This window comes from Lycium ferocissimum, chromosome 4 (genome assembly GCF_029784015.1).
Source record: "Lycium ferocissimum isolate CSIRO_LF1 chromosome 4, AGI_CSIRO_Lferr_CH_V1, whole genome shotgun sequence".
NCBI lineage: Eukaryota > Viridiplantae > Streptophyta > Magnoliopsida > Solanales > Solanaceae > Lycium > Lycium ferocissimum.
The window spans coordinates 51679968-51689868 of record NC_081345.1 but is presented as its reverse complement, the minus strand read 5'-3'; the positions used below and the strand labels follow the sequence as shown (position 1 = coordinate 51689868).

At 30.7% G+C, this 9901-nt stretch overlaps 1 protein-coding gene across 2 annotated transcripts; it reads right to left on the bottom strand.

The window, feature by feature from the left end:
* Positions 1-630: 630 nt before the first annotated feature.
* LOC132054847 (transcription factor MYC2-like) lies at positions 631-3715 on the bottom strand. 2 transcript variants are annotated; one of them, XM_059446812.1, is made up of 3 exons: positions 2978-3715; positions 2154-2447; positions 631-1018 (listed from the first exon to the last, which is right to left on the bottom strand). In XM_059446812.1, exons 1-3 carry the CDS (start codon positions 3650-3652, stop codon positions 770-772), a joined length of 1218 nt encoding a protein of 405 aa, XP_059302795.1. In that variant the 5' UTR covers positions 3653-3715; the 3' UTR covers positions 631-769. The 2 variants fall into 2 exon arrangements, with proteins under 2 accessions (XP_059302795.1, XP_059302796.1); XM_059446813.1 differs by having other exon boundaries at positions 2154-2444.
* Between the last annotated feature and the right edge of the window lie 6186 nt (positions 3716-9901).

The following is a 9901-nucleotide window of genomic DNA, read 5'->3' as shown; positions in this document are numbered from 1 at the left end:
ATATTTTTTTAATTTTATTTTTGTCCACTAAAAACGAATCTTAGTATTTTAAAATTGGAAACAATTTAACTTAAAGTTCTCTTTTACCCTTAATTAATAAGAAACTTTCATAGTCACACACGTATTATGAGATGTTCATCATGACCATAAGGTAAGTTCCAAAAGTTTCAGTACTATTCGCTCCATTTCAATTTCTGTGACACTCTTTTCTTTTTAGTCAGTTAATTTAAAAGAATGACATATTTATGTATTTACTAACAATTCAACTTTAAACTTATCATTTTACGCTTAATGAGGTGATTTATATCCACACAAATATTTACGACTTATTTTAGACCACGAATTTCAAAAATCCAACTTTTATTCTTAAATTTCGTCCTCAGTCAAACATCAATCACATAAATTGGGACGGAGGAAGTACTTTTTTCTTTAAATTTTGTTGTCAATTCAAATTTTGTCACATAAATTGAAAGAAAATTTATTACAGAAGATTTTTTTTTTAAAGAAAAAAAGACTGAAGCTGAAGTATGCACATGCCCAAAACTAAACAACAAAAGGCAATTATCAACAGGTTATTTGCTCTAAGCTTCTAAGAAAAGCAGCTCTTAATTCATCTTCAGTTTCCAATCCTTGAGGAACTTTAACATCTCATTACATCAAGGAAATGATTTATTACAGAAAGAGATTACAAAAAGACTGAAGAAATTCTTAATCTAGGCATAAAAAATGAACAACATTAATGCGTAATTAATTTATCAAGATTCTACTACTACTGCTGCTGCTCTAAGCTTCTAAGAAGAGCATTTTTTAATCCATCTTCAGCACCTAATTCTTGTGGAACTTTAACAACTATGTCTTGTAACATTAAATCATTAACACTTGAAATACTAGCATGGTGGACATGTAGTTCAAGATCTTGAAGTGCCCTCATCAATCTTGCTGATGGATAATTCACATTTTCTGATTGAACCCTTACCATGGCATTTGGACCCACCATCTTCACTTCAACCTCCATTGCCTGTTTAAAATTACAAATTTCAAGAGTCAAAAAAGTAGTTTGAAGGCTTTATATATTATACGGAAAAGGGCCAAATTACCCACCGAACTTTGAAAAATAGTTCGTAATCAATTCGTTATCTTTAGGGCCAATTATACCCTTACAGGTTATACTATGGGGTCGAATTATCTTTCTACATCTTGTTGCCACGTGGCATCATCTAACCCTTCAAAATTATTTTACCCTCAAATAATTTTTTACTCACTAAAATAACTCAATCGACCAATTTTTTTTTTTCGAAAAAATAATACGGAATTATTTTTATATTTTTTTTGGAAAAATTATCCGTATTATTTTGGCTGAAAAAAAAATTCGGAGCCGGATGAGTTATTTTAGTGAGTAAAATTATTTGAGGGTAAAATAATTTTGAAGAATAGGATGATGCGTGGCATTAAACCGAAGAAAGGGTATAATTGACCCCAAGTATAACCGTAAGGGTATAATTGGCCCTAAGTATAACGAAGGGTATGAATGGCTTATTTTTTGGAAAGCTTGAAGCGGTAATTTGGCCCTTTTCCGTATATTATATTGCTCTCTCCAAATTTAAGTCACGTGATATAATTTTCTTATTAATTCATTTTAAAAGTAATTAACATATTTTGTCCACACATGCATATCTTGACATGTTTAAAATTAAAGATTTCAAATTCTATTATTTTATTTAAAACTTATATTTATATTTGGATATTTTTAGTTTATTAAAACTTAATTAAATCTAAGCTTTAAATTTAAATAAACATAACACATCTTTTCAAGGAATAAGATGACAATTTTGATTTTTGAGCATCCTTTTTTTCAACTCTATAAAAACAAGCCTTTCTGAGAAGTGATAAGTCAATTTGCGACTTTATAATATCCTAAAAAGATTAATATGTAATTCCCTAAAGAATATCAGGCAATATCTCTTTAAGCTTATTCACGCACTAAAATCTTTCTTTTTATTTATTGTTTCTTTTAAACTTGGTTTAGCCATCTAATATTTAATTAAAAAACATCCGTTCGACCATTCAATATTCGTATAGCTAGGATTTATTAAAGGAAAAACCGCTCTTCTTGCTAATTGTTATTTTATTTTATAAGAGAATAAGGCCCTTACATGATCCACAGAAGTGGTAGAGCTTTGGTTGTCCACAACATCATTGGTTTCCATTTTGAGGTTCTTCTTCTTGTGCTCCAATTCATCCACTTTAGCTTTCAATTCATTGATATAAGCCACAGCATCTGATAGCAATGTGGCTTTGTCCATTCTCGTAACGTAAGGAACCACCCCGCGCAACGCGTAGAATCGGTGGTTTAGTTTCTCCCTCCTCTGCCTCTCCGCCTCCATGTGGTTCGTTTGCTTTTCGCAATTTTCCACGTGCTTTCTTCCCATTTTCTTGAAGGTCCTCTTCTGCGAGAGACGAATTCAGAATTTAAAATCAGTAGAAGACGTTCAAGATGATTATTTCCTTGGTGACAATCTATCGATATAGTAACTTTTTAATGTTCCTATATTTAGACATAATTTAACTTTTATAATCATTTTTCACATTAATAAGTGTAATTATAACCACACAAATGTTTACTAACTATTTTAGATCAGAAGTTTCTAAAGTCTTTCTTTCTTTAAAACTTTGTATCATGTCAAGCAGTATGTATTGGAATGGAGGGAGTATTACTCTGTTATCCATTTATGTGGCAAGTTTCGCAGTACAAGGGAAAAACTTAATTATTTGTGTGAATTCAGACATTAAAAAAAATAAAAATTACATACGTAAAAACTACATTAAAATTACTATAACTCAAAATATTTTTAAAAATTATGGTCATAGAAAAACCTTTTGACTCTACTTCACACAAAGTGAAATAGAGTGAACCTTTTTCTTTTATTTGCATATTTGTAAAAAATTAAAGAGAAAACAACGAGTTCAGTTGAATTACCTTAGATCCAATTCTGCCTTTCTGCACAGGATGGTCTAATAGTTGACAATCTGAATACGATTGCTCAGAATCTTGCTTTTTGCTACTATTATTCTCTGATTCTTGACCATCTTCTTGCAAGCTTGTAATAATACCAATATCACCAAAAGAAATGGTATTTTCATCAAAGTCAATTGGACCAATTTCATGATCAGAATAGAACATGGACTTAACTTGTCGAACCAAAGTCCAATTTTCTCTTATTATATCAATTGACCCCATTTCTAACACCCCATTTGGAGTTGGAATATAGACTAAAGTATTAATCCGATTAACATAAGCTTCTTTAGCCCTTTCACAGCTACAAAACTCAAGTTGTTGAGCCCCTTTTAGCCACACAAAAGAACCATTACTAAAACATTTTCCAAGAACTCCTTCACTGGCAGAAAAAGAGTCAGCCAAAGACATCACGTAGAACCATTTGACGTTTGTATCGGTCCCTTGAAAATAGCCATCACCCCAAGTTAAAAAAAGACGTCCATCATCGTCGTTCGAGGTTTGCCAGAAAATGGCATAGGACCAAGAGTCTGTTTGGTTGTTGAGAATATATTGGAGCTTTTGTTGAAGGGTTGATGGTTGGTTTAGTTGAGAAATTAAGGAAAATGATGATGATGAGGAAACGATTAGTTCATCCATTTTTGGTAAGTTTCTTTAGATATGATGATGTTGCTGGAAAGAGAGATGAATAGGTGAATGGACTATGAGGGAAATGAGCTCAAACTTATAAACGTGCTCATGCAGTAATTAGTACAGTACTATTATGAATGGAGTTATTCATGTATTAAAACTAGAAAAATGGGTCAAATATACCTTTCTGTTTTGTTTTATTAGTTAAACATACCCTCCGTTAGTGAAAGTTAATAAAAAAATATCTACAGCGTCTTACTTCAACTTATCTTTATTTGGGAAATCACACAATCTCAAATTACTCGATTTCAAAAAATTATCCACTTTTTTTGTTGACGCTACGCCCGACCCGCCTATCATCATGTCAATATTAAAACGATTTTCATCTTCTTCCGAAGAAAAAAAGAAAAAAGCAAGAACACACCCAAATTATAATATTATGATTAAATTATAACATTGAGGGAAAAAATATAGTACTGATTAGCTATGATTAAGTAATAATGATATCATGTTTTCATTGTATTAGTATTTAATCGTGACATGCAAGATTCTTTGATAAAGCACTACTAGATTTTACGTACTTCTTTTAATCCTTTTAAAAGAATACTGAAGCATACGCGATTTCTAAAAATATTCTAAAATGGTAATAACTTTTTTAGAACTTAAAAAGAAAACACGTTCTCTGGTGGGTTTCAATAAGTGCCATAGAGATCGGGGAAGTTCACTTTCGTAAGTCAAATGTCAACTCATTATTCATTACTCATCTCATTTGGAGTTGGATTTAAAGATTAAATTTGAGATGAGTTTTGGGCATCAAAATTTGGAGTTAGATTTAAAGATTAAATTTGAGGTGAGTTTTGAGATTTTATCATTTGGGTGTGTTCTTGCTTTTTTCTTTTTTTGTCTCCATAGAAGAAGATGAAGCTAGAACTTGATGATGATGATAGGCGAGTCGGGCCGGGCGGGTGAACAAAAAAAGAGGGTAATTTTTTTGAAATTGGGTAATTTGAGAGGATTTGGGAATTTCCATCCAAATAGGGGCATAAGTGTAAAGTTTGAAGACGCCAGGGGTATTTTTATTAACTTTCACTAACGGAGGATATATTTAACTAATAAAACATAGTAGAGGGGTATATTTGACCATTTTCCCTTAAAACTAACATAGTTAATATCATGTTTGATAACTTTTTAATTGTTTTGTAAAAAAATTAGAACATCAGGTACGATGTTTGTTATCATCTTACAATCTCAAATAACTAAAACATGTGTAAGTTATGAGTTAATTTATTTATGCAGGACAGAAGATGAAATAACTAAATAATATATGAATAACTAAACTTTGCATAACTAATCTCAGCATAATAATTCATATATTACAAATATTTGCATAACTCTAACTAGCAACCAAACGACCCCTTAGTGTCTTTAAGTACTCCATCTATTCCAATTTATATGACATAATCTGAATTGTCACGGAGTTTAAGAAAGAAATGAAGAGATTTAAAACTTGTAATTATAAACATACCATAACATTTGTGTGATTATAAATACTTATCATTAGAGTTAAAATGAGAAGTGTAAGTTAATTGTTTTTAAATTTATAAATTTAAAATTATGTCATTCTTAATATAACGAATTAAAATGAAAATTATGTCAGACAAACTGAAACTGATGAAGTATATTAAGAGCCCATTTGGATTGGCTTATAAGTTGGTCAAACCAGCTTATAAGCCATTTTTAACTTATTTGGGTGCTTGGTAAAATAGAAAATAGCTTAAATTAAGTTAAAAAGTGCTTAACTTAATTTCTGTTAATTTCAATATTACCCTTAATTCTAGCTAACAACCCTTTAAACACTTTTATCCAAACACGTAACTACTTATTTATAAAATAACTTTCAACACTTAAAAATTACTTTAAACACTTATGCTTAAAAGCCACTTTTTTCAGCTAATCCAAACGGGCTCTAATTATATACTGTATTTTAAAATTAAAAATTACTATAGATAGTTTCGTATTTATCTAGAGCTAGACCTTGTTACGTCTTGGCTAGTAATAGAACGTCTAATAGTATCATATTTTCCTCTCATAAAGTACGAATGCTTCTTATTATCATCAATACAGTACTATGTTGGGTCGTTGATTATCTCAAAACTTAAACTCGATCACGTGCCAAACTACAAATAAAAAATTAGGGCGTAATTTATATTTCTCTCAATAAAAATAATATAGAAGTAATAGACCGCCATCGTCAATTTGGTCTTGAAAAAGTTCTCGCTAAATCTTTATGAAAATCCAATTACAGTTGCATTTATTCGATAACTTCCTTGTGAATCCAACTAAACATATGAATAGTTTGTAACGTTAATAATTTCGTTTTACTATGTTTGGCAATCTAAACCCATTTCTTCTCTAAGGAACATGTTCTTGTTTATCTTCCTCAAAGTCTTGAATGAATTTAGTTTAATAGATGAAATTTCGTATAATTTATCTCAAGTTTTTCGATAAAATATTCCAATGCTGAAGTGTAATGACGACGACAAGAATAAGTTTTATAACTTGAAATACGTGTGACTAAAAACATTTGAGTTTTAAAAATTAACGTCTTGATGCAGATTAGTGGTCAGATGCGATTAATTTCTCGTGTCATTGTGGAACTATACAAGTATCATTGAAAATCTACAATTTTTTCAAAAGGAGAATAAAAAGGACGAAAAACTTTGGTTAAAAGTCATTTCAAAAGATACTGAAATCAGGTAACTTCAACTCTCAAAGATCTTTTTGGAAACAAAAGACTCTTAAAGAGATTTTTAAATTTGCAGTGGAATTAGAGAAGATAAACGTGTCTCTTAACTTGTGACTTCTCAGCTGAGTTTAACAATGATACCAAACTGCAAGGGGGAGGAACCTATATATGATGGAAATAGACATCATTAAATATATTGTATTGGTAAAAATATATCAGAAGCAATGACAATTTAATCAGGCAAGCGACATGTATAGAAAGGATTACAATCAATTATCGAGTCAATCAATGCCAGTTAAACCAAAGACTTATTTGATCATTCGCTCCGTACAACAGAGGCCCAAAATGATCCATTCGGGAAGGTTAAGAATTCTCGAACAGGAGATTACTTAGGCAACCACCAGATTTCAAGATATTCCATATTCCATTTAATCCCATTTGATCCCCACGATCTTAGCCATGTAACGACAAAAATGACCGAGAATAACGAAAACACTAGCTTAATTATCCTATAAATTCTCCCATTTCCTCACTATTGTAACCATCTGAATTGATCACCTGAATAGAAACGTTATTGTACTTGCTACTGAAATTGTTCCAATTATTGCTGCTTGAGCATTGCTCGCTGTCAGCCGGTCGAAAATATAATAAAAACCTCTCTTTCACTTCTCTTCGCAATTACTTTAATATGGTTAATTGTCTTGTTAAGTTTGTATCTTTACTTTAATCACATCACATTATCAAGGATTAAAAATTTGAATTAATCAATTGCTTGTGACTTATTCTGAAAATTTGACTAGCTCACATAATTAATGAATTTTAGACTAAATACATAACAGGATGGAGATAAATTATCATGATCATTGATTATCTGCCATAAGAGAGGTATAAACATGAATAAGATGTGCTGATTTAGAAAAATGTTTTTAAGGATATTAAATTTCTTCTCCCGATAAATTTAAATCAGGTAACTTACTAAAGATTTTTACGGATTATGTCTATTTACTTTCAATTGTTCCAAAAAAGAAAAAGTCACGTAAGTGACTAGATAGACATTGTCCCCTCTTAAATAGATTGATTATCTGACATACGAGAGGTATAAACATGAATAAGATGTGCTGATTTAGAAAAATGTTTTTAAGGATATTAAATTTCTTCTCCCGATAAATTTAAATCAGGTAACTTATTACTAAAGATTTTTACGGATTATGTCTATTTACTTTCAATTGTTCCAGAAAAGAAAAAGTCATGTAAGTGATAGACATTGCCCCCTCTTAAATCACGACCACATCTCTATCCTAAATATTTTTGTTTTAAATAAGTAAGGTTGGAAAGGTGCAAACGTCATGTCAAAACTTTTGTTATTTTAACGTGAAGAGCAGATATTATTTTATTGTCATTTTTGGCTTTTAATCCCAATAATTGGAACCTAGGAGTAGGACTAGAAATAGGAGTTTTATAAATGTTACATAGTACAATACGTGGACACTAGGATGTGAAGTAGTCCTGAAATGCTGATGCATAAAGGCTTTGTTTTTGGCAGTTAAGCTGAAAATTCGGTACACATGATTTCGTAACTCTTATCTCTTCCAGTTATAATAAAAGAGAGAAGATTGGAAAACGTTTTCAATTAATCTACTCTTTTTTTTATGTTATTTCTAAAGCCAATATACCACTAAATAGTTTGCTTAGTGGCTAGTTTTATTAATAATAAAGCAAGTCTTCCACATCATGTAAGTGATATGAGCCTGCAAGGATTAGAAAATATAAGATCAATATCATGTACCCTAATTTGATAATACACATTACACACTACAAAAAATATTAGTATTAACTACGAATTTCATCACTAATTTGCTTGTAGCTAACAAAAGTTTATGGTAATTCATCGCCAAATAGCACTAACGGTGGATTTTGCTTTTTAGATATAGAATTTACCCGTTGCTAAATAATTAACGATAAATTTTGTTGTGGCCGTAAAATTTGTCTGTCGCTATTTTTTTTTTTTAGTCGTGATAAGAAGGAATCCTATAGTCAATGTAATAATAATAATAATAATAATAATAATAAGTACTCTCTATTGTATCCTCAACATAAGAAGTCCTTTTTTTTTGTGCGGAGTGCCCTTCAAATGCGCTAGTCTTTAATTTTTGTCCCTCAAATTGTTGATCTTTAATTTTTGTCCTTCACCTAAAACTCCTAGGCTCCAGGTTCGAAACCCCGCTCAGTCAAAATTTTAAAAAAAATTCGCCAGGTAGAACTTGGATTCGCAAGTAGTTTTTGCGAAACTCCGCCTTTAAGCCAAATTTCGCTGCCTTCAAAACTCTACCTGAAGTGAGCAAAATTGCCATCTACAAAGTCCTAACTTTGGCCCGAATAGGTCTAAATTTGCTATAAAACTCTGCCTTGCGATTTTTTTTTTTTTTTACTGAGCCAGAATTCAAACTCCAAATCTCATGGTATTAGGTGAATGAGCAAAAATTAAAGATCACCGGTTTGAGGGCCAAATATTAAAGATCACCTCAAAATAAGGATATTCCTGCGAATTGCTCGTAAGAAGAAGACTCCAAATTGCAACATGAAGCTTTTGGACCATCATAGTGGACCAGCAGTCACTGGCAGATTCGATTAGGGACCCATTCAATTATACGTTTCATTTGGGATAAACATTTGGACCCAAATTTGGATTATCATCATTGAGCAGACAATTAAATCCAAATTACTATAATAAATAAGGGGCAATCTAATGATTTTTGTAGTCCTTAGTTACATCTTAATTATTTAATTGAGCATCTTGCTAATCAAAAGAAGGGTTCTTCCAAATTTGCCCTTGTACTTATATTTTATTGCATGATAGACCAAAGTATGTTTCTAATAAATCAAGACACTTCCAAATCTTTTTGATAATTACATGGCCCCTTAGTTCAACTTTTTGCAAGTGAAGTATGCACCATGACTTCTTTTGTGTCATATATTCAACCCAATTTTATTCTTTTATTACTTAGGTTGCTACTTTCAATTTGGTAAATATAAAAAAGTTTAAGACTCTTTAAAATGATTAAAAAGTTGTGAATGGTGATGATATTATCTAAAAGAAATAACTATCCACAAAGACAAAAACTATATAATACTAATAACTTTCATTTGGTATTGAGAGAGAAGTCTTTAAATGATATTTTCACTTTATAAATTCTAAGATTATAATTAAATTTCTCTTGATCTTATCTTTTATTTTGAAAATATAAATTTAGGTATGATATTTTAACATAATTGTGCATTGTAGGAAAAGAAATCATTATCGATCCTCTAGAAAAATAAAAGTGAGAACGAATAAATTTTTAGGTACGTTGTTGTATTGAGACATGATTTAATAATTTAAATTTAGTTGATCCTAACTTTCTTGAGACTGATAGCAGAGTTATAATATTATCATTGACGTGAAGTTTACAAATTAAAATTCCACTTAGACTTCAACAACAAACAAAAAAAGAGGGGGGGTGGGGGGTAGGATA

Bases quoted from the DNA above. Each gene is read 5' to 3' on its own strand.
- LOC132054847 (XM_059446812.1), bottom strand. From the start codon at position 3,652: ATGGATGAACTAATCGTTTCCTCATCATCATCATTTTCCTTAATTTCT. The intron at 2,448-2,977 runs GTAATTCAACTG...CGTCTCTCGCAG, and splicing joins AAGGCAGAATTGGATCTAAG to AAGAGGACCTTCAAGAAAAT. The intron at 1,019-2,153 runs GTAAGGGCCTTA...AATTTTAAACAG, and splicing joins CTACCACTTCTGTGGATCAT to GCAATGGAGGTTGAAGTGAA.